This window comes from Rhinolophus sinicus, chromosome 12 (assembly GCF_057876585.1).
Source record: "Rhinolophus sinicus isolate RSI-liver-muscle chromosome 12, RSI-T2T, whole genome shotgun sequence".
In the NCBI taxonomy this organism is placed as follows: Eukaryota; Metazoa; Chordata; class Mammalia; order Chiroptera; family Rhinolophidae; genus Rhinolophus; species Rhinolophus sinicus.
Window position 1 is genome coordinate 40,201,046 of NC_142512.1, and position 23,432 is coordinate 40,224,477.

A 23,432-nucleotide genomic window follows, 5' to 3' on the forward strand; every position below is an offset into this window, starting at 1 on the left:
CAGTCGCCCCAGCCCCCATTCCACGTGGACCAGCCAGGGCGGGGGTGGGGAAGGAGGACAGGAAGGGGGGGAGCCAGCTCAGGGAAGAGGGGGAAGGAGGTTGGCCGCGATTCTCTCTCTCTCTTGCTCTCACTGCCGGCCATCCCAGCTCCAGGCACCATGTTCCGCGCGGGGTCCCCCAGCCACACCCTCCTCCGGGCCCCGCTGCTGCCGATACTGTTGCTGCTCGTACAGGCGGTGGGGAGGGGGCAGGGCCGCGCCAGCCCGGCCGGGGGCCCCCTGGAAGACGTGGTCATCGAGAGGTACCATATCCCCAAGGCCTGTCCCAGGGAAGTACAGATGGGGGATTTTGTGCGGTATCACTACAACGGCACTTTTGAGGATGGCAAGAAGTTTGACTCGAGGTAATGGGTTGGGTGGCCCCAGACTCACCACTCCCCTGAGCCCAGACCAGGCGCTCCTAGGTCCTGGGTTCCCTTGTTGCCCTTTAAAGCCCTGTCTGCATTCTGGTACTCCATGATCCCCTAACTCCAAACACAGTACCCTGGGTGAGTGTGTGTGTGTGGGGGCAGCCCAGACATCCATCTCCCCAAAGATAAATCCCCTGCTCTCAATTTCAAATCTTTGCCTCTCCAAGGACCCCAATTTCTTTCACACAAGCTCCCCACATTCCCGAGTGTGACAATCAAGGTGACCTGCTCTATTTACTTACTTTATTTAAAGACGTGGGGAGGGGGACGTTCTGGTCCAGTTTTGGGGATAAGAGCATGGTCTTTGCTGCAAGTGAATCCTCTAGTGGTCTAAGCCTGGGACCCTCTACATTCCCACCCACCCGACTCCCTTCTGGTTTCAACACCAGGTTAGAGAAGAGGGAATAAAACTTTATTTTGGAGAGGGTAGGGGTTCCCAGCAGCCAGCCTCAGCGGCAGGCATTACAAGACAGTAGGATGCATCTGGAAGTATAGGGCATAGCTCCGTGTAGGGACCCTGCCTGTCTACGTGTCACATGCTGCCGTGGGCTCCTCAGAGGGTTTTCATAACTCCCTCCCTGGATCTCCCTGCACCCCTACCTCCCTCCATCTTAGCTCTACCAGGCCAGGGCTGCCGCCCATCTTGCCAGCCTTGGGATTTGAGAGACTGGCTTCTGCTCTGGCAAGTCCACTTTGGTTGGTAGGAGCAGCTTGTCAGCCCCGGTTAAACCGTGGGTCCTGGTGACATACGTGAAACCCCAAAAAGTCAGTCCCTCTTAGACCCTTCCCCAAAACACACAGCTTGGCCCATGGGAAATCAGTTGCCACGGGCAGGCAGTATGTTGGGTAAGAACACGAACTCCAGAGTCCAAGACCCTGAGTTCCAATCCAGGCTGTGACCACGGACAAGAAATTTTGCCGCTTTAGCTTTACTTTCCTTAAAATGGAGATTAAAAAGTCGGTTCAAATCGCTTAGCTTTGATTCTGGGAGGACTGGACGCCCCGATAGTATTTAACTGGTGGCTGGGCCCTCACAGCAGCACTGTGAACGGGGCAGGTCAGTCAGAAAAGCAGCCCCGTGAGCACCATGAAGTGTAGGCAGAGGCCAGGAGTAAGTGCAACCCTGAGCCCTTGACTGCCAGGGCTGGGGACCAGGGTGGGAGTTGGGAGGTGACTTCCCCGTTGGGGACTCGGGGAGCCTGGCTGGGCCCCGTTCATGCAGTACTGAACCTGAAAAATGCACAATCCATGGCCCCTTTGGTCAAAATAAAAACCTCCCAGCCTCCTTTAACTTCTGAAAGCTTAAATGAAAACTATAACTAAACACAAATAAAAGCCATGGCAGTTTTAGAATAGAATAGGCTCTTTCAGAATTGAGGACCAATCGCTATGCCTCCACCAGCTCTGCATCCCCTTCCTTTCCGCCTTGCCTAGTAGATGGTACAGAGGCACAAACATGGGCTTTCGATATCCGCAGACACATATTAGCTGTGACCTTGGGCAAGTCACTTAGTCTCACAAGTCTCAATTTTTCTCATAAGAAAAATGAAAACAATAATGCCTACTTCACAGGGGAGAGAATTAAGTAAGATCATGAATGTAAAATGCCAAGCATTTAATCGGCATATTCTAAGTACCCACTACTGTTCCTCTTCCCCTTGGGGAAGTACTTAGCACTGCTTTGCCATCAGCAGAGAGCAGCAGCAGACAGGCCTGCACCCACCCCCATCCCAGGGGAATAGAAGCCCTTAGACTCCTTGGGGACTTCCTTTTTGTAAAAGCCCAGCCTCTTAAGTTGGGGGTCCCAGGTGACCTCTGACCTCACAGGGCAGTGAGGAGCCTGTGGTTCTATACCTGTGCATGGGGGAGGGTTGTGTGTGCATGTGCGTGTGTAACACCTGTGCATATGTGACCATGGGCAGAGGGAAACATTTGGCTGTGTGCGCCCTCACCTGTGTACACCTGAGTCCACAGTATCCCCTCTGTGCCCTCTGCCCCCAGCTATGACCGCAGCACTTTGGTGGCCATCGTGGTGGGCGTGGGACGCCTTATCACTGGCATGGACCGAGGCCTGATGGGCATGTGTGTCAACGAGCGGCGCCGCCTCGTCGTGCCTCCCCACCTGGGCTACGGCAGCATCGGTGTGGGTGAGAAGGGCTGGGGCCTTGGTGCGGGGAGGAAGGAGACCGGGAGGCAGAATCAAGGACCCCAGGGCAGAAAACTGAAGCTCAGAGATGGAGAGTGACTTGCCCAAGGTCAACTGCATATGCAGCCTGATACCGGCAGGTCTGGGACTAGAGGTTCTGTCTCCTGCCCTGGGCTGGGAGGAAGGGAAATAACAGGGCCCTGGGTTGGATATACTCGGAGGAATGGGAACTAGAGGGGGTGCAGGGGGAGTCCAAGCAGAACACAGCCCTCCACGGAACATGAGCTCCACCTGCCCGGCCCTCACAGCGGGGCTCATTCCCCCGGATGCCACCCTCTACTTCGACGTGGTCCTGCTGGACGTGTGGAACAAGGAGGACACCGTGCAGGTGAGCACCTTGCTGCGCCCGCCCCACTGCCCCCGAATGGTCCAGGACAGCGACTTTGTCCGCTATCACTACAACGGCACCCTGCTGGACGGTACCACCTTCGACACCAGGTAAGGGCTGGAGGGAGCCCTGGGGACTGTGGCCTGGGGGCAGTCCAGGGCCCATCCTGCTCTCCCACCTCCAGCAGCCTCATCTCTACCTCATTCTCTGCAGCTACAGTAGGGGCGGCACTTACGACACCTACGTCGGCTCTGGCTGGCTGATCAAGGGCATGGACCAGGGGCTGCTGGGCATGTGTCCTGGAGAGAGAAGGAAGATCATCATCCCGCCATTCCTGGCCTATGGCGAGAAAGGCTATGGTGAGGGCAGGCAGGCACGCAGGGGGATTCTCCAGAAGTGGGCGGCCACATACAGTTACTCAGGTTGTGTACTGCACGAGGGCACCCAGCCAGGGAGGAAAGCAGGGATGAAATCCAGCCCTTGCTGATCGCCTCACTAAGAAAGACTGCTTTATTCTGATTCACACAAAGGTTCAGTATGGGGTGGTGGTGGTCGGGGGCCAGGTGGGGGGGGAGGTGGAACCCAGCTCAGGGCTCACTGGAGGAGCAAGAAATAGGACTGCTGAGGGCGAGGAAAGAGCCGTGGAGAGCAAGGTTAGCACCTTTTTGCAGGGTGCTCACATAGGCTTTCCTGAGGCGAGAAGGAGCCCTGGCTTGCTCTCCACCTGTTTGGTACAAGCCTGTCCCTTCCCCAGGGACTGTGATCCCCCCGCAGGCCTCCCTGGTCTTCCAGGTCCTACTGATTGACATCCACAACCCGAAGGACACCGTCCAGCTGGAGACGCTGGAGCTCCCAGCCGGCTGTGTCCGCAGAGCCATGGCTGGGGACTTCATGCGTTACCACTACAATGGCTCCCTGATGGATGGCACCCTCTTCGATTCCAGGTCAGCGGGGTCCTGAGGAGGGAGGGTGGGGCTGGGGGGAAGGCAAGAAGCCGAGATAGGAAGGAAAGTACCAGATACTGGGGTCACCCAGGCAGCGGCTGGGGGTGGCTCTGAGCTGCCTGCAAGGGCAGTGGCCCATCTGACTCCCTTGCTGGCCCTCCCACCTTGTATTGCAGCTACTCCCGCAACCACACGTACAACACCTACGTGGGGCAGGGTTACATCATCCCCGGGATGGACCAGGGGCTGCAGGGCTCCTGCATGGGGGAGCGCCGGAGGATCACCATCCCCCCGCACCTGGCCTATGGGGAGAACGGGACTGGTAGGCCTGTTGTACCTCAGCTCCTCTCCTGAACTGCTCACTGACCTTCCCCTACTCTGCCCTTCCCATCACAAAAAAGTCACCCACCTTTCCTGCCACACAGACTCCATCCTTTTCTCCAGGGCAGTCCCCCCACTTCTCCCCTTCCATCTTGGAGAAGGACTCCTGAGTTTGGGGAGGGGGATGGTTATGGAAGAACAGAAACAGCATAGCCCTAGGAAGCAGAGACCTGGATTTGAGACCCAGCTTTGCTGGAAGCCTCAGTGTCCTCACCTATAAAATGGGACTATTCACACTGATCAGCAGGGTAAGTTACTGGGAGGTTGCAAGACTGTGTGTGTAAAGGGCTTTCTAACTGGCAGGTCCCTCCCTCCCCAAAAGAGTTGATTATGTGGACAAACATCCCATCCCATCCCATCCTCGTCTGAAACCCCAGGGCAGTTTCATGGAAACCTTGAACAGCCCCTACTAGACTCCAAGCTGACCTGCTCCACCGTTCTGGTCTCAGGAGACAAGATCCCCGGCTCGGCTGTGTTGATCTTTGATGTCCATGTCATCGACTTCCACAACCCTGCGGACACCGTGGAAATCAAGACACTGTCCTCGCCCCCCGAGACCTGCAACGAGACCGCCAAATCTGGGGACTTTGTTCGCTACCACTACAACTGCTCTCTGCTAGATGGCACCAAGCTCTTCTCCTCGTGCGTGTGGGGCAGGGCCAGGGCCAGGGCCAGGGCTGGGCAGGTGGGTGGGCCCAGGCAAGGGGAGTCCTCCTCATAGCACCCCCCTTTTCTCCATCTATGGGGAGCAGAAGCGGCAGAAAGGGGAAGGGAAGGTGAAGCTAGCAGTGGGGAGCTGCAATTTCACTTTATGGAGGGGGTACTGAAACAGGGAGAGGTGAGTCCTCAAAGCCACACTTCAGGGGCATTGGCAAAATGAGACGGGTGCCCCATCTCTGAACCGTAGGGCCCTGCACTCTGCTGCGTGGGGCGGGCACCAGGAAGACTGACTTGGGAACGGGAGTTGGAGGGACAATGGGAGGTGAACTGGCAGGAACAAGGAAGGGCACTGACCTGGAATCTGCTTTTCCCCAGGCATGACTATGGGGTCCCCCAGGAGGCAACTCTGGGGGCCAACAAGGTGATCGAAGGCCTGGACAAGGGCCTGCAGGGCATGTGTGTGGGAGAGAGGCGGCAGCTCGTGGTCCCCCCGCACCTGGCACATGGGGAGAGTGGAGGTGAGCGGCAGACACTGGTCTGTTCTCCGTTTGCCGCTTCCAGATGGTTCTGTAAACATCCAGTGCCCCATTCTCCAGTCCCAAAGAGGGGAAACAGGCTTGCAGGCTGGGGAGCACACTGGGCAGGCCGCAAAGCCAGGCCCAGATCCTGATCTGGTTGGGACTCTTTCCTTCTCTTCTCCCTCTCTCCAGCCCGGGGGGTCCCTGGCAGTGCTGTACTGATGTTTGAGGTGGAGCTGGTATCACGGGAGGAGGGGGTGCCTGAAGGCTACCTGTTTGTGTGGCACGAGGACCCTCCTGCCAACCTTTTTGAAGACATGGACCTCAACAAGGATGGCGAGGTCCCCCCAGAGGAGGTGGGTGAGGAGCTCAATCCTTAAAACAACCATCCCCGTACTCACCCCAGCAGAAGCCACCTTGTATGGTGGCATCTAGCAAGAACGTGGTCCCTGTCCATCCTGTCTGCTCCCACGTTCCTGCCCCCCTGCTGGTCACTTTGCCTGAGGTCCCTTGTCCCTGCCTTCTCTCCTGGCACACAGGCAGCCCTTCCCCCGTACCACTGCCCTGGCCCTGCTTAGGACCCCAGCAACGGCTCCTCTCAGTTCTCACTGGCTGGCCTCCCCCGGGGGCCCTTGCCAAGGCTGCTCAAGCAAGCCCCTCATGCCTGCCCTCCCCTGTGCTCTCTTCACCCTCAGTTCTCCACCTTCATCAAGTCTCAAGTTAGTGAGGGCAAAGGACGCCTCATGCCGGGGCAGGACCAGGAGAAAACCATAGGGGACATGTTCCAGAACCAGGATCGCAACCAGGATGGCAAGATCACCGTTGAAGAGCTGAAGCTTAAGTCGGACGAGGACCAGGAGCGGGTCCACGAGGAGCTCTGAGGGCCTGGGCCCAAATGCAAAGGCCCACTTCTGGGGGGGAGCAGTGGGCAGTGGGGCTGACTCCTAACAGTCACTGTCTCCTCTGCTGTGATGAGGTCTGAGAGCATCTGAAAAGTGGTCAGAGACAGCTCTGGTCTTCCCACCAGCCCAAGAGTAATATCCACAGCACAGACCTCTACTTGGTTTCTGTCTTCCAACCCCACACCACTTCCTTACAAATTTTGCAAAACTTCCTTACAAGAGTTACAAAGCCAATCTGGGCATTGGTGGAGTCTGGGGTTGGATGGGACCATTGCTGGCCCCTCACCCACACCTCCAAGTCACCAGACAGAGAAAGGCCACGCTCATCATTTCTTTATTTCCCCAAACTTCCCCTCTATTTGTGCTTTACCTCCCCATCCCCTTCCCACTATGTCCAGCCCCCATTCCTGTCATGGCAGCTCTTCAGGAGCATGAACCAGGGCTGGCAGGGTCCCCCCAGCCACCCTCCCTCAGCTCTGGCTGGCTCCAAGGGAAGGGGGCTGCTCTAGGAGGGCAGCCCTATGTCACCTATTTGGTCCCACCCCCTCTCTCCCCTGGGGTGCTACAGGTCAGGGCTGGGCCTTTCATCCCTAAAGAGGGCTGCCTTCTCTAAGGGACAGAGGAAGAAAATGAAAGGATGGGGGTAAAAGAAACCTACTTCGATGGATCTTAAGGCTAGGAAATAAATGAAATCCTTGGTTCGGGGCTGAGATGAACATGGAAGGGCTTATTGGGGACTGAGGGGTGAGTGGTGGGTGGAGCTCTGCACACTCAAAAGACAAAACTGGTGTCAGATCTTTTTCCTTTGTGCCAAATAAAAGACTAAAAACCAGAGGCCTCAGGAAGTGGTCTTTCATTGCGGGGAGGCCCTTCCACCCAAAGACTGGAAAGCAAGGGGAACAAAGCAGGCTTTTCCATGCCCCACTGCACTGTGTCCCTAGCTCTCGTTCTTCCTCTGGAGGTTGCTGCCTCCCGGAGGCCTAACCCAGGGGCCCTAACTGGAGAGGGAGCCCGTCTGCTGGAGGATGGGGAGTGGGTGACCACAGGAGAGGTGTGGGGCGATGGTTGTTGTCGCCTAACTGTCCCAAGTGAAGGGAAAGATGAGGCTCCTGACCTCAAACACAACATACAAATCTCAGGGATTAAACCGCACAGGTCAAATTCCACTCTTTCACATAGATTGTTTCCAAAACATGCCCACCTCTCCCTGCTCCTGGCTGTGGGCCCATTACCACCTTCCAGATCCATCCTGTCAGAGGAAAGGTAACTGAGTTCAAGCCGCTGGTGTCTTGGGAAGAGACTCGCTTCAGCCACTAGTCAGGCAGCCTTCATCTGCCCTGCCAGTAGGATGGAGATGACCCAAACCATCAGATGGGTTAGAGGAGGTGCTTGGGAGAGAAAATGATGGAACTGGTCACTGAACTGCCCCCACAAGCACTGATTTCTTGCCCAGGATCTCCTGAGACGTGACCTCTCCCCACGACCAGTGACTGATACTCCCTGGTCTCAAGGCATTCTGAAGTCACCTCACAGTCTGACAGTGGCTACAGATCCAGCCTCAGATGGTAACCGTCTGTCCCCCAGACCTAACAGGACAGCACTGAACGGAAGCCCGTGTGCAGGCACCGTGATGCACGAGACAAGGCCCGGTGTTGGTCAGAAACACTCCAACCCTGGCTCTAGCTTCTAGCTATGGGCTTCAGGCAAGTTACTGGTCCTTTCTGAGCCACCTGTACTTTAGACCTACCTGCAAGGTTACTGTGAGGATTAAATGGCACACCATCCATCTAGGTGCGCAGAGCGGCAAGGGACTGAATTTCTCCGAGGGAGGACAGGCTAGAACGCCAGGTGAATGGGTCTCCATTTGCTCTTCCAAAGATTCCCTGTGAGAATTCAGCTAGCTCCTGACCACCCAAGTCAACAGGGAGGGGGAAGACGGGAAAGAAACTGTAAAGGCAGCCCACTGCAAGACAATCGAGCATAAACCACTTCTATTTTACTTTGCCAGAGTGCCTTCTCCCTTCAGGTCCCTGGTCTCAACCCACCTTAAATCATCCATTTTAGTGGCCCTGGACCCACAAGAGGAGGAACAGGAGCCAAGGGCACCAGGGAAAATCCACACCCAAATGAATCCCGTTGGGAACTGCTCAAGAGGCTCTGCAGACAGGGTTGACCAGACCCAACCGAATGTCAAGTTTAAGGGCTGCTTCTGAATAAAGCCAAACCATTCCAGGTCAGAAACACACGCTTCCAACCCCGCCTGCCCACCCTGATTCCCCACATGCACATTTAGGCTGTGCTCAGGGGGTCTTATGGGCTAATTGGGTGGTTTTCAAACTGTGTTCCATGGAGTCCTAGAGGGTCCTTGGAGGTTCCTGCACTTCCAGGACCAAGGGGTGCAGGCTCTGCTCCCCGCCCCCCAAATCAGAACAACTCTGGTTTTTCCTTTTTATTTTGATGTCTTACACATTCGATTTGTTTGAAGAACAGCTTCCTGTGTTTAAAAATTTTGAAAAAAGGAATCCTGGACCAAATGATTTCTGGAATGCAAACACCCTACAGGTCCACAGTTCACTTGGAAGGGCTTTTGCTGCCTCCCACCTGGCAGGGCTCCCTCAGGCCTTGGAGAACACACACAGAAGGCGCCAGGGAAAGGAGCAGGGAGGGATGCACCGGGCTTTCCTCTGCACACACCAGGAGGAGCAGGCTCTCGGCACTGCGGCCTCCCAGCAAGGCGCCCTCTTCATCCCGGCCTGCAGGGACTGGCCCCACGCCCGCACACTCAGGAGCCGTGGAGCCCCACCCCGTCTCCCCGGTGCAGGATGTCCTGCAGCAGCCCGTTGACCACGTCCAGAGTCTCGTCCTTCTCCAGCACAATGTCATAGGCGTCCATGTAGCTCTCACGCTGCTCCTCCACCTGCCCAGGGGAAGGGAGGCTGAGAGTCCCCAAAATGCCCTGCTCTCTGCCCACTGCCTCTGACGCTCAAGCACCTGGGGCTGGGGAAGCCGCAGCTCCCCAAGAGGAGTTCAAAGTCACAGGGACCTGCCCTTTGGAAACGCAGATGGCCGTGGGCACCGGCTGCCACAACTAAACGTGGGGTCAATGTCAAAAGGACAGTAACAAGGATCAAAATGTAAAAACCAGATGTTACCTCGAATCTATCTGACTGATTTTCACAAGGCTCAGGTATTCTCGGGAACCTCAGCACATGCTGGCTGAGTGAGGACCTGGGGCCTTCCAGCTTGAGACCACACTATGGCCTCTATAAGACCACAGTTTTCACTCGTCGGCCCCTGGTCCGTTCTTGTATTTTTCTTCTATACATTATAAACCCACATCCTGAACACTGACATCTCCCGTCTCAATCATGCCTCACAGGGGTGATTTAGGAGGACCGGTAATCAGCCCCACTACTTCCTAAACTATGTCACCTCGGGCAAGTTACTTAACCTCCTTGCCTGTTTCCTCATCTGTAAGATGGTATAACAGTCACTACCTCAAAAGGCTGTTATAAGGATTAAGTGGATTAATGTCCCTGGCATATGGTGAGCACTCAGCAAGTGTCGGCTCCAATGACATGCCTGGCCTCTCTGGATTCGTGCCACGTGGTAAGCACACAGCGTTAATCGCTGACTATCTCTTGTTTTCCTAGGAGAATACGGACTATCCTCCTGGGGAACATGGCTTGTGTCTTACTTCTGTACCTCTAACACTTAATGCAATGGCTAGCACACAGAAGGTGTTCGGTCAGCATGTGTTAACAGGACTTGAAAGAGAAGCAAGCCACAGAGGAGGAAGCCCTGGTCCCCTCCCTACCTTGTCATTTAGGAAGCCAATCTTGAGAATGTTCTCCACACCTGGAATCCCATCAGCCATTGTGAGATCCCCCATGGTGTCTCCCAGCAGGAGGATGTTGGTTTTGCCCTGAAGTTGCTGGTAGTAAGCGGAGTTCTTGCATATGGAGCTGTTCTTGTTGTACGTGTGTATGAGCTGGCCCTGGAATCCCTGTAGGAAACCCTAAATAACCAAGACAAGAGACAGACAGCAGGGCTACAGGGACCTGTCTGGCGCCACGTTTCCATTGTCTCTGGCACACAGGAAAGAAAATCATGAAAGCTATAGATAATGCCAAAATCTCATTGTAGTCTAAACTAGGGGCCGACAAGGTAGGGCCCGTGGGCCAGGCTTAGCCTATATTTATAAATTCAGTTTGACTGGAACACAGCCATGCGCCTTGTTTATATCTTGTCTGTGGCTGCTTTTCTGCACAGGAGAGTGTAGTGGTCGCGACAGAGGTCGTATAGCCCACAAAGCCTAAGATATTTACTACCTGGCTTTTTACAAAGTTTGTAACCCCTGGTGTAAACTAACAGGGACCATCAAACATCACATGAAGCTTGTGACACAAGCACTGTTTAGGCCACATGGGTGGCTAAGCAATAGTCGCGGGTCACGTCCTAACCATAGTTCAAAAGGAGGGACGTTCCAGCCATTGGTTTTAAGAAGTTAGAACATGGGTAAGTCAGAGCAGCCCACTTCTGGCTCTAAGAAAATAAGTCAAAGCCCAAGCCCTTGAGCACCTAGGATGGCACATGACCCATGCCAGTGACATGGGGCTTGAGTGACCCCCAGGGGAGAGAGCTAACTGTTGGCCAAACACCAAAGAGTGAGTCTTTTAGAAGTAACTGTCTTTAGCTGGCATAAGTAAATAAATACTGCCCGAGGACAAAGAAGCCAGCATGCCTTCTCCTCCTTCCCCTCCCCAGGTTTAGGGTGCAGTACCCTGGTTGGTGGTCCCCACTCCTTGCCCATTCCCTGCCCAAACGAGATCTGGCTCACATCTTTGTCAAAATCCATGTAGTTAGACACAATGTGGATGTTGGGGTGGAATACTTTCTTCTGCCGGATAATTTCTTCCAGGATATCACCAATGCCCGCAGAAAAGATGAGAAGGGGAATGCTGTTTTGGTAGAGGGTGTCGAAGAACGTCTTGTATCCCTCCCTGAAAAGAGACGAATGGATTCTCAAAGGGCACTGCCTCTGCTTCTCTTCTTTACTTTCTACTTGGCTTATATTATTACATTTTTAAATAAAAAAACAAAAACAAAAACATTTTAAATTGAGATATGAAATACATACAGTAAATGGCTCAAGTGTACTACTCTTAAGTGTTCAGCTCAATTACTGTTTACATATGTATACACTCATGTAATTAGCAACCAGACCAAGGTTCCCTCATGCCTCTTCCCAGTCCATGCCACCCCTCTACTTTGACTTTATATCCCCACTGATTAGCTTTGCCTGTCCTTGAACTTCATATGAATGGGCTCATACTTTTATTGTTTCCATACTACAGTTGACCCTTGAATATCGTGGGGGTAAGGGGTGCCAAGCCTGAGCAGTCAAAAATCCACATATAACGTTTGACTCCCCGAAAACTTAACTACAGTTGTCCCTCAGTACCCAAAGGGGAACTGGTTCCAAGAGCCCCGTGGATACCAAAATCCAAGGATGTTCAAGTCCCTTATATAAAATGGCATAGAATGATGCATACAGTTGGTCCCCTGCATCTGAGGACTCCTAACGCCAGACTGAAAATACTGTTTACGATGTGCGGTTGGTTGAATCCACAGATGCGAAAGCCAGAGGGCCAACTGGATATTTACTGAAAACAATCCACGTATAAGTGAACCAGCACATTCAAACCCGTGTTGTTTGAGGGGCAACGGTAGGACACACCAGGCAGCTATTCTGGGACAGACTGACTGAGGAACACCCCAACCCACCCGGCTCTTACTGAATCTGCACACGTCTCTTCTCTCTTGGCTTTTCATGAGCTAGCCTCTCTCCCCAGTTAGGACACACAATCCTAAGGACAGACACCCATGCCGACTCCTTCCTCTACGTGCTCCTATCACTCCTCCGGTAAACAACGCTCCAGCAGACAGAGCTGCACTGTGAAGGCTGCTGATGATCAAGGGGCCCCAGCCAGCCAGCTCCCATGTCTGGATAAAGAATACCAGTTCCCATGGAGACCCCAAAAGTCATTTTACAAAGCATGTGTAAACCACTGGGAAAAATCAACTGGATGCTGTTGATTCTTGGAGATGAAGCCCTGGTCACATTCCCACTACCTCCACTACCAGCAGACTGCTTCTGAGGAAGCACCCAAGGATATAATAGAAAACCCTTCAGCTGTATCCAGAGAGGAAAAGCAAGACCTTCCCCACTTCAGGTGCTCATGGTGCCATGTCTCTTCTGACTCTCCTAGCAACGAACTCCTCTCTACTCCTTCCCACCTTCTTTTTTGTGGGCAAACCCATTTCGAATGTTTTCCAGAGCAAGCAACTTACCTAAGCATTGCATTGGACTCTCTAACCACCTCGGCTATCTGAAACTTCTGAATTTTCTGCTGACACAGGATATCGTGTGCTTTGGTCCACCTAGAAACAGATACCCCACAAAGCCCCACATTCAAATCACTAAGTAAGTAAAGTGACCTTTCCATTTTCAGGGCCAAGGCCCCTCTGGAAGTACTGACAATGGAGGCCTCATCCTTTTCCACAGAGCCATTTTCTGGAGGACTCTGGCTGTCCTTAACCAAAAAAACGGTGAGAAAGCAACACAGCAGAGAGATAAGAGTTGGGTGTGTTCACTGCTGAAGCCAAAGCTCTTCTGAATCCCTTCCTTTGCAACCCCTCTCTCTGTAAAACAGGGGCTCTGTCCAGTGATATTGGTTTCTATAGGAGGGTTATCTCCCCAAAGCACTTATTTTCCCAAACCAAGGGGCTTCTACCTCATTCCAGGGATTCTTGGTGGTCCCCCACTCTAGCAGCAGCTACAAGGAGTCCCGGGTGTGCCTAGACAATCTGTTCTAATAGCGGGGCCTATAGCATTCAGTTAAGCATCCAGTAAGGTGAGGAAGCCTGTCATCTCATCAAAGGGAAGAAATACGCCCCTTCTTAGACCAGTCCATCACAAGGGCCAGGAGCTTTCACCACCACCGTCACTTACCATTCCACCATATCAGGTAACTTCTCTTCAATGGTCCGCCGTGGGTCAATCTCAATTGGGTAATAGTGTTTATGGAGCGCTTTCAGCTGGGGTATCCAAATGAAGAGAAAAGCCATTAGTCCATCAAGTTTTCCCCAGCAAAGTCCTACAGTTTAGCATGAGACACACACAAAAAAAAAATCACTGAGAAGGCTCAACTTCATGTAAGGGAGCGACTGGATCCACAGAGCTGGTCATCCCTTTGCACTCACCCAGCAGGGAGGTCCAAGAATCACAGCATAAAGAGCTTTTGCTATCAGATCAGAGGGTTACTAGGATTTTGTTATTTACTAGCTCAGTCATCAGGGCTTAACCAGTAAGAACTGATTTCATTCTGTGTATCCCGAAATGTGGTACAGTTTCTTGGGTGGTAGGCAAGCTAACTTTAGGGGGTACATGGATAAACACTTTGTTTTAGTAGTTCATTTGTTTTAGTGGATTCATTTGAATGTATATTAAAAAAAAACTAGTATCTCAAACTCATGCTTTCACAAAGATTGTTCCTTTTTTTTTTTATAAGTTAATTACACTCAGGTTTTTAAAAGCAGGTCAATTTAAAGAAAAATATTTAGTAAAAGTCATACACAGATATGGCAAATAAAAACCAAAATTATGAAAGTGTAACGAAAAAACTGTTGTTTGGGACACAGCACATTAGTGGATGCGTCCATCACACTGCCAACATCAGGTGAATTACTTCACGAGCATCTACAGGTGCTACCTCTGGCTAAGGCTTCCTTCCACATGCCAGAACCTTCCATCCTCTTGGGGGGAGGGATTATGTGTCACACAGGGCCAGTCAGTAACAGCGCCCAATAATAATGGGAATTGACTGGATAAAGGATTTTAATTTTAATATATGCATGGTCTTGGAATATTACAAGATCAAATGGAGTCCCTGACCATCGGTCCAAAAGAGAGTTAAGAGCAAAGATTACACACTGACAAAGGCAGAAAGCTCCTGAAATGTATTAGGGTGCAAAAGTAATTGTGGTTTTTGCAATTTTTAACTTTTTAAACCACAATTACTTTTGCACCAACCTATTAAGGTTCTCAATGTGTGTGGTTTTTTTGGGTGTAAGAACATTTTTCTAAAAGTATAATAGAACTCCACAGAAGAATATAATTTTTCTTTTTTAAAAAAGGTTTTATACATAAACTTTGGTTTATTCATTTCTTCAGGAGCCCATCAACCCCAAAAATCTTAGTTTTCTCTAGCTTCTTTATCCTAGAGAGGACAATCAAACCTACTGTCTTATTTGTGGATGCAGCTTCCTGGAAATTGGTAAGATGAGGGATGTGAGGAACCCCAAAAAGTGACTTGCTAAAGGCAATCAGTGGTGGAGCCAGAACCCACCTTAAGCTATTATACAAGTGGCATCCCCAGAGAGATAGGTTTTAGAAATATAAGAGCTATCTACAATCCACTGTCCATATTAATACTGAGTAATCATGACAGAGTGTTGGAAGAGCTGACCAATGAGACAGACCAACAGACCACTTAGTATGCAATTTAGTGAATTTCATAATGAAGTGGAATTAAATGATGTAGTTATTCAGCAGAAAGAGCTCAGCAACTTGCAGAGAAACGTGCAACTAGCGTGGCTCTGCTCTGGCAAAGAGGACACTGACAGGAAGTCCATGGAGCAAAGTAAAATGAACTCCAAGGCTACAGGAATCACTTCACAATATTTGTATGCATTTTATGGAAATGGGAGTTATTGTATTTTGACATTAATTCAGAAGTCTTTCTTGAGACCTGTTGCTTTCAAGAAAATTATATTATCAAGGAAAGTGCATAATGCAATGGAAAGCGTTTGGGTCAGAATACAGCCAAACTCTACATCTTGGCTGTATGACCTTGGGTTAGTTGCTCAACCTCTCCAAACCTGTTTTCTCATCTGTTAAATGGAGACAATAATGGTTCTGTCCACCTCTCGGAGTTGTGGGAGGGTTAAATGACAAACACTGAAGTCTCTTGTAGACTCTTTAGCAGTGAGCATAACATCCATACTCTAACCATCAATCATCATATGTCTTAGCCAATAAGGAAAAGCTGTCCCAGTGTATTAAGACTTGGTCCACCTGAGCAAAGAAACAATTAAAAAAAAAAAAAAAGAATCTTCTAATGTCTCTATCCTGGAATCTTTGGTCCTAAGCAAGAACCATTTGAAGTGATATATGATAGCCATTTTTGCACAAAGAAAGGGAGTAACTCACCTCTGGCTGGCACTCCTCACTGATGACCTTGCTGTTATCCAGAATATCTGCAAAAACACAAAGCTCCTTTCACTTGCCCCTTAGAAGCATCATCTTGTCAAGCCCAACAAAGCAAACTAGTATGTGACTTACTGTAAGAAGAAGGGCATTGCTTTCCATTATATGCAAACCTGCTCAAGGTCCTGTCAAAATCAGAAATGACCTAAAATGCAAAAGAGAGATGATGCCTAGACAGGCTCCTTCAGGTTTGGCCTGTGTCTGGCTGGGGAGATAATCATAAAAGTCAAAGATCTCAGTGCCCAGTCTGTGGGCAAAGCCCTGGGGGAGTTAGGGAGGGCTAGAGAGGGAAGGAAGAACTAATCCTAGTTAGTACAGAGCAAACTCAAAGGAGGCCCAGCGTCTTGAGGGGTTGGGGGCGGGAACTCAAGAATCAGAACCCCTCTGTCTTTTTCACTACACCCATCTCAATGCCCTGGGTGCTTCCTAGGGTGCCTCCACCTTTATGGCCCATCTCCACATCTGCAACTTCTTGGAGAGCCCGCTGACCTGGGTTAGTTTGGAGAATAAGGCCCCGGGGCCTGGTGTGGGTGCTGTCTGTCTAATTAGAGGAAGCAGAATGACCATACTGAGAATTCTAGGTTTTAGGGCAGGTGGGCCTCCAAGGCAAAACAGGCGAACCAACCTGCTTGCCCTCAGACCCCTGGCCATTTCTAGCGGCTGAGGCCTTGCAGGTGTCCGCAGCAATGCGGGAAGGGCAGGACGTCTCCCCAGCCGCCCCCGACTCGCCTGCCCGACCTCGCCCCGGAGGTACCTGTAAGCGGTCTTTCCCGCCCCTGCGTAGGGCGCCTACGATCTCCATCACCCGCCCGGACTGCCGCATCCGGACTGTGGCCTTCGTCAGGATGCTCACCTGTCCCAAAACCCGAGAGAACGGCTGACTCTGGCACCGCGCTGGACCCAAGGGGAGCCGGGGGCTCGCTCGGGCAACGCTGAGAGGCCGGGCCGGGGCGCAGCGGGGGCTCCGGCCCGGCCAGGAGAACCTACTGGCCAGGGTGGCGCAGGGGGGCCGAGATGACGCACTGGGGGTCTCGGAGCACCCGAGGGATCCGGGACCGCGCTACTGATAGTTCCATATGCCTCACCTCTTCCGCCATGGTGTTCGCAGCCTGGTGGGTGGTGCGGGGACAAAGACCGCCCCCTCGCGACAGCACTGCGCACGCGTCGTCCCCTCCTGAGGCAAGAGGGACAGAGCGGGGTAGGCGGGGGAACTGCGGGTCCCCGCGCCAGGATGGGCTGGGAGAGGCTGGTGGTTCGGGAAACCTGTACGGCGCGCTAGGGGAAGGCTGTGGTTGAGGGCTCTGTGTTGAGGAGGGTGAGGGTCCCAAGGAGTTGGGGTTTACTGGGTACCACTCTTTCTAGAGCAAAAATCCTAGCAAGTGTGGTCGTTTCCAGGCTTACAGTTTGCTTGACAAAAAAAGCCGCAGGATGGGAGGGGATGTGGCCGAGGCATGAAGTGGGCTCCGTTAAACATCCAAGCGGTGCTTCTTTAACTGGGACCACTCCTCATCAGAAGAAAATGAGTACCTACCGCATGTTCCGAGGGCAGGAAGGCCCTGGACAACTGGGCCAGAATGAAATTCTAATTACAGTTTTACTTCTCCCTTCTGCCTCCTCTGACTTGGTTTCCTTGAACTCCGCGTCTGAGGAGTCAAGTGTGGAGCAGTGGAAGAAGGTAGTTGGATGCTACAGGGATATGGAACTGGGCAACTGAAGAGGGAACAGGAACCAGAATTCATAAAAACTCTTACATGGTGTTGGTGGGCACAGTCTTGCTCTGGGTACAGGGACAGAGAAGGAGGTGTGGTGGGGGAGGGGATAAGGAAGGAGGACAGGGGCAGGAGAGTTCCAGAACCTGAGAACACAATCCTACGAGTGATCTCACTGCGGGCCTAGGATTCTGGAACTTGAGCGGCCTGATGGGCCCTACATGAAAGATGTAGTAGGGAAAAGGAGCGACAGCTGGCTAAAGGGGCCCCCCACGACCCTCCCCAACACCCTAGGAGAACAGCCTCTCTGCTGGTCCCAGGGTGCAATGGAAATGGAGAGCACGGCGGCCTCCACACGATTCCACCAGCCTCATATGGAGAGGAAGATGAGTGCGATGACCTGTGAGATCTTCAATGAACTTAGGCTAGAGGGCAAGCTCTGCGACGTGGTGGTCAAGGTCAATGGTTTTGAGTTCAATGCCCACAAGAACATCCTCTGTAGCTGCAGTTCCTACTTTAGGTATAACAGGGTTGCCAAACTAAGCCAAAGGGGGAAATGGGCTCATTTTGAGACATTTTGGTTCATTTCATGTTTCCCACCTCATCATTTTACGTTTAGGGAAACTATCAAAGTTCTGGATTCCTGTAGCGCGGCTCCTTTGTCTTCTGAAAAGGCTCAACTTGGGCCAGAGCTGCTTCTCTCTGGTTTTCAGTTAGATTTCAACCAACTACTGGTGGGCTAGCTGCTTTTTTCCTTTGCTTCTCATTCAAACCAACCTTTGGGAAGGTTGGGCACACGTACTGGGTTTCCTACTCAAACCTAGATGGCAATGCCACTTCAGCCACTTCTACGCCCCTATCCCGGTAGAGATGAGCTCAAACAGGGTGATAAATTAATAAGGATTGAGGGGATGGGAAGAGGGATGAAGGGAAAGAAATGCGGAAATATTTATCAGAAGAAAAAGGGAGTTTGAGTAAAAACCATTGTAAACCAGGAAGTGGAAGGGCTATTTTGTTCACGAGCTGAAAACGTTTGAGTAATCAATTCCAATCAAGATATGATAAATGTGTCTCATCTGTTGCTAAAAATTCTCATTCAGCTAGGTCTACAAAAGTCCAAATAGTACATGTTTTAAGCTTTGCAGGCCAAACAGTCTGTCGCAACTACTCCAGTCTGCCTTTATAGTGGAAAAACAACCATAGATAATACCAAATGAAAAGGCATGGATGTGTTCCAATAAAATTATTTATGGACACTGAAATTTGAATTTATTATCATTTCCCCGGTGTCAAAAAATACTTTTCATTTTTCCATCTAAAAATGTATAAAACATTCTTAGCTCGTGGGCAGCACAAAAAGAAGAGGTGGGCGGAATTTGGCTCAGAGGTTGTAGGTTTACAGAGCCCTGCTCTAGATAAGAATATTATCTCTAAGCCCATATTCCCTTAAGCCTAGAAAAAGGAAGCCAAATATATTAGGACAGCGAATTCTGTCTTGTTCAACACCTAGAAAAGTACCTAGCTACATAGTGGAATAGTAGTCATTTATTCATTCAATAATTATTGAGTGTGCTTATTTTGTGACAGGCACGATAGTAAGTACTGGAAATAAACCAATTAATAAAGAGATAAACATTTCTGCTCTCATGAAGCTTACCTTCTGGTAGATAGACTAGGCATTAAGTAAATAAAATAACAGATCATAAGTGCTAAGGAAAAAAGGAAAATAGGGATTGGTGGGTGGCAATTTTAAGTAGGATTATCACTTTGCTGACAAAGTTACATTTGAGGAAAGACTACAAGGGGAGGAGGGAGTGAGAAATATAGAGATCTGGGGCAGCCTCTAGGCAGAGGGAACAGTGGGTACAAGGACCAAAGATGGAAACATCTCTGGTCTATTCAAGGAAAGCAAGGCCAGCAGGGCTGAAATGGAGTGAGTGGAAGGCGGAGGGAAATACCTCAAAGAGGTATGACTGGTCCAGATCTCAGGGGACTTTTGTAGTCCCTGGTAAAGACTTTGTATTTTACTATAAAGGAAGTCAGTGGAAGGTTTTGAGTGGAGGGTTTTGAGTCTGGTGACTGGGATGAGACTATAAACTCTGGAGGTGTCTAGAGCAGATGCAGGGAGATCAGTTAGGAGGTGACTGCTGATAATCTAGGCAAGAGACAGCGGTGGCTTGGACCAAGGAGGTAGCAATAGAAGTGACTACGTTATCAACCTGTGTTGATTGAACATTTACCTAAAAAGCGTATTGCTCAAGTTTAATTTCCTTAAGCAAGGTAGAATTTGGTGGGCAATGGGTTGGGACAGAGGCTTACTCCCACTCTAGATCCAATTTCTCCATCCACAAGTGGGAGGAAGAGGAGATCAGTAACCAACGTCAAAGTTCTTGTAAAGGTTCTCTTGCCCACTGTATAAAGCCGTCTGCCCTCCCCCCTTCCCTTCCTCACCCCACTTTATTTCCGATATACTCACTGTTACACTCTTTGGAAAATGTCCAAACTCTCAACAAGAAAAGGCAGGGGGAGAGCATGGCAAACCAAAGAGAAATGTTTCAGTGGCTGTTGGTTTCTTTCTTTCTTTCAGAGCTTTGTTTACAAGTGGCTGGAACAACACTGAAAAAAAGGTATACAACATTCCCGGCATTTCCCCCGACATGATGAAGCTAATTATTGAATATGCATACACGAGGACCGTTCCCATCACTCCGGACAACGTGGAGAAGCTGCTGGCTGCTGCAGACCAATTTAACATCATGGGTATCGTCAGAGGTTGCTGTGAGTTCCTCAAGTCGGAGCTGTGTTTGGATAATTGTATCGGCATCTGCAAGTTCACAGATTACTACTACTGCCCGGAACTGAGGCAGAAGGCCTACATGTTCATACTGCACAACTTCGAGGAGATGGTGAAAGTCTCGGCAGAGTTTTTAGAGCTCTCAGTCACTGAACTGAAGGATATCATTGAGAAAGATGAGCTCAACGTCAAACAAGAAGATGCTGTATTTGAAGCTATTTTAAAATGGATTTCTCATGACCCCCAAAATAGGAAGCAGCATATTTCGGTTTTGCTTCCCAAGGTCAAGTTTATTTTTTGGTGGAGTGCAGTGCTTAATTGCTCATGTTTGGTTCATTTATCCCAGAGGGATTGTCCTAAGAGCCATATTAAAATGTTTGACAGATCCCAGGGCTGTTTTTACATACACTTATATAGAATAGAAGGCATCTTCTTCTAGTTTCTGGAATTTTGCAATTTTCTCTGCCCTTGGCTTTGCTACTTCCTTCTACCCCAGTTATATTCTTTAACCAAAATTCTCCCTGATAGGGGGGAAGGAGCAGGAAAGGCCTTTAAAAGAATTCTAGAGGGTCTTCCTTTCACCTTTGTGTGTTCTGTGAGTTCCCCAAACCCAAGACTAGTAACCAAACCATGAGTATTGCACTCAGTTGTAGCTATTTGGTGCAAATTCATGTTATTTTACATATAGAGACATAGATATTCAATCACAGAACACTTACTACAGCTTTTGTTGGTCTGACAGTACTGTCTGGTGGCCAAGGAATGGGTTAGCTCACCGACCATTTGAAGTATCTTCTGTCTGGCTCATTCTTAGCACCCAAATTTATACCACCTCTGAAAAACAAATATTTTAAACTGTGAGTTGTAAAGTTCAAAAGCAAAACAAAATATGATCGTACTATAATTCAAAGGTAGACTGTAAAACAGGATTAAGGATATGGGTTTTCCAGGCACCCTCACCTCACCTAAATGACTTTCTGCATTTCCTTCGTAGGTTCGCCTGGCCCTCATGCATGCTGAGTACTTCATGAACAATGTTAAGATGAATGACTATGTGAAAGACAGCGAGGAATGCAAGCCAGTCATCATTAATGCCCTAAAGGCCATGTATGACCTAAACATGAATGGACCCTCTAATTCTGACTTTACCAACCCACTCACCAGGCCCCGCCTGCCCTATGCCATCCTATTTGCAATTGGTGGCTGGAGTGGTGGGAGTCCTACCAATGCCATTGAGGCATATGATGCTCGGGCAGACAGATGGGTGAATGTCACTTGTGAGGAAGAGAGTCCCCGTGCCTACCACGGGGCAGCCTATTTGAAAGGCTATGTTTATATCATTGGGGGGTTTGATAGCGTAGACTATTTCAATAGTGTTAAGCGTTTTGACCCAGTCAAGAAAACTTGGCATCAGGTGGCCCCGATGCACTCCAGACGTTGCTATGTCAGCGTGACGGTCCTCAGCAATTTTATTTATGCCATGGGAGGGTTTGATGGCTATGTGCGTCTCAACACTGCTGAACGTTATGAGCCAGAGACCAACCAATGGACACTCATTGCCCCCATGCACGAACAGAGGAGTGATGCCAGTGCCACAACACTCTACGGAAAGGTAAGCACTGGGGGCTAGGGGGTGCAGATGTGAATGCAAACAAGCCCAGAAACAACGAATGCTTCTGTTTTTTGGGGTGGACGGAAAACAGAAGTGGGAGTACTCCTGTGTTTCCCCGAAAATAAGACCTAGCCAGACAATCAACTCTAACTCATCTTTTGGAGCAAAAATTAATGTAAGACCTGGTCTTATTTTAATATGACTGGATATAATATAATATAGTATAGTATAATATAATATAATAATGGTCTTATATTAATTTTTGCTCCAAAAGACGCATTAGAGCTGATTGCCCGGCTAGGTCTTATTTTTGGGGAAATGCGGTCACTCTGCAGTACTAAGTCTGTCAGATAACTAAGTGGCCCCTTGTAATTATCTTTGCTTATTTTACTTATTAAAAAAGCAATGCATTGTCACCCCAATAAACTTAAAAAAAAAAAAAAAAAAGCAATGCATGCATATGTGGAAAAAAGAAACTCAGATTGTACAAACTGGTACCAAAAGTGTCCCCACCACCACCACCATATACAGAGGGTGCCAAAAAAATGCATACACATTTTAAGGGAAAAAAATGTAAAATTGTAATAATATATACCAATAACAAAAGAATACAAGTCACGTTTGACTTCTGCAATTACAAGAGGTGCTCAAAGTGGTTACCATCAGCGTCCAGACACTTCTGATTACGGCGAACTGCTTGAGCAACGTTGACCAGTGTCCACTTGTATACATTTTTTTGGCACCCCCGGTATACACACCCTTTCTTTCCACTCCCCAGAGGTAACAATTTTAATAATCTTGGAACCATCTTCACACAGGTCTATATATGTGGTGGGTTTAACGGAAATGAATGCCTGTTTACAGCAGAGGTGTACAACACTGAGAGTAATCAGTGGACCGTCATAGCACCCATGAGAAGCAGGAGGAGTGGAATAGGCGTAATTGCTTATGGAGAACACGTGTATGCGGTGAGTTTATCTTGTACCACCACAGAGACGATACCCCTTGATTTTCAATTAGCAAATAGCTTAACACTACCATTGGTAAGCATCTGAAAAGCTTTTTTTCCATGGAAGAGGGAGGTCTGAAATCACTGGGCTTTCCCTAAAAGGGCCTCCTCGGTGAATAGAATCAGGGGTTAACAGTCAACCATCTTCCTTTGCTGTCCGCAGGTAGGCGGCTTTGATGGAGCGAATCGCCTGCGGAGCGCAGAAGCCTACAGCCCCGTGGCTAACACTTGGCGCACCATCCCCACGATGTTTAATCCTCGTAGTAACTTTGGCATTGAGGTGGTAGACGACCTGTTGTTTGTGGTGGGCGGCTTTAATGGCTTTACCACCACCTTCAACGTGGAGTGCTATGATGAGAAGACGGACGAGTGGTACGACGCTCACGACATGAGCATATACCGCAGTGCTCTGAGCTGCTGTGTGGTACCAGGGCTGGCCAACGTTGGGGAGTACGCCGCGAGGAGGGACAACTTCACAGGCCTAGCGCTGCGAGATGAAGTCAAGTACTCCGCTTCGACAAGCACCCTACCTGTATGAGCCTCGTCATTTAGCTAATAAAAAGTCTAA

The 23,432-nt window shown here is 50.0% G+C and overlaps 3 protein-coding genes across 3 annotated transcripts; 2 read left to right on the top strand and 1 right to left on the bottom strand.

Annotated features, from left to right (window-relative positions):
• The first annotated feature begins 72 nt into the window (after positions 1-72).
• On the top strand, positions 73-7,236 carry FKBP10 (FKBP prolyl isomerase 10). The gene is made up of 10 exons (XM_019747632.3): positions 73-404; positions 2,472-2,617; positions 2,925-3,114; positions 3,218-3,363; positions 3,759-3,948; positions 4,125-4,270; positions 4,779-4,971; positions 5,365-5,507; positions 5,700-5,863; positions 6,203-7,236. Exons 1-10 carry the CDS (start codon positions 160-162, stop codon positions 6,386-6,388), a joined length of 1,749 nt encoding a protein of 582 aa, XP_019603191.2. The 5' UTR covers positions 73-159; the 3' UTR covers positions 6,389-7,236.
• Positions 7,237-8,843: 1,607 nt separating this feature from the next.
• NT5C3B (5'-nucleotidase, cytosolic IIIB) lies at positions 8,844-16,901 on the bottom strand. Its single transcript, XM_019747635.3, has 9 exons — positions 16,826-16,901; positions 16,495-16,593; positions 15,816-15,885; positions 15,684-15,730; positions 13,425-13,510; positions 12,764-12,853; positions 11,250-11,412; positions 10,227-10,427; positions 8,844-9,326 (listed from the first exon to the last, which is right to left on the bottom strand). Exons 1-9 carry the CDS (start codon positions 16,835-16,837, stop codon positions 9,192-9,194), a joined length of 903 nt encoding a protein of 300 aa, XP_019603194.2. The 5' UTR covers positions 16,838-16,901; the 3' UTR covers positions 8,844-9,191.
• An 874-nt stretch (positions 16,902-17,775) lies between these two features.
• KLHL10 (kelch like family member 10) lies at positions 17,776-23,402 on the top strand. The gene is made up of 5 exons (XM_019747636.3): positions 17,776-17,969; positions 20,037-20,526; positions 21,238-21,855; positions 22,674-22,823; positions 23,028-23,402. The coding sequence occupies exons 1-5, from the start codon at positions 17,776-17,778 to the stop codon at positions 23,400-23,402; spliced, it is 1,827 nt and encodes a 608-aa protein (XP_019603195.2).
• The last annotated feature ends 30 nt before the right edge of the window (positions 23,403-23,432 follow it).

What these genes read in the sequence shown, in the direction of transcription:
- KLHL10 (XM_019747636.3), top strand. Translation starts at nt 17,776, where the DNA reads ATGGAAATGGAGAGCACGGCGGCCTCCACACGATTCCACCAGCCTCAT. An exon ending in AGCTGCAGTTCCTACTTTAG is followed by an intron (nt 17,970 to 20,036) that starts GTATAACAGGGT and finishes TCTTTCTTTCAG; the next exon opens with AGCTTTGTTTACAAGTGGCT. An exon ending in ATGGAGAACACGTGTATGCG is followed by an intron (nt 22,824 to 23,027) that starts GTGAGTTTATCT and finishes TGCTGTCCGCAG; the next exon opens with GTAGGCGGCTTTGATGGAGC.
- FKBP10 (XM_019747632.3), top strand. Translation starts at nt 160, where the DNA reads ATGTTCCGCGCGGGGTCCCCCAGCCACACCCTCCTCCGGGCCCCGCTG. An exon ending in GGTACCACCTTCGACACCAG is followed by an intron (nt 3,115 to 3,217) that starts GTAAGGGCTGGA and finishes CATTCTCTGCAG; the next exon opens with CTACAGTAGGGGCGGCACTT. An exon ending in CTATGGGGAGAACGGGACTG is followed by an intron (nt 4,271 to 4,778) that starts GTAGGCCTGTTG and finishes TTCTGGTCTCAG; the next exon opens with GAGACAAGATCCCCGGCTCG.
- NT5C3B (XM_019747635.3), bottom strand. An exon ending in GAGTCCAATGCAATGCTTAG is followed by an intron (nt 11,413 to 12,763) that starts GTAAGTTGCTTG and finishes GTCTCTTTTCAG; the next exon opens with GGAGGGATACAAGACGTTCT. An exon ending in ACATGGATTTTGACAAAGAT is followed by an intron (nt 10,428 to 11,249) that starts GTGAGCCAGATC and finishes TTGGTTATTTAG; the next exon opens with GGTTTCCTACAGGGATTCCA.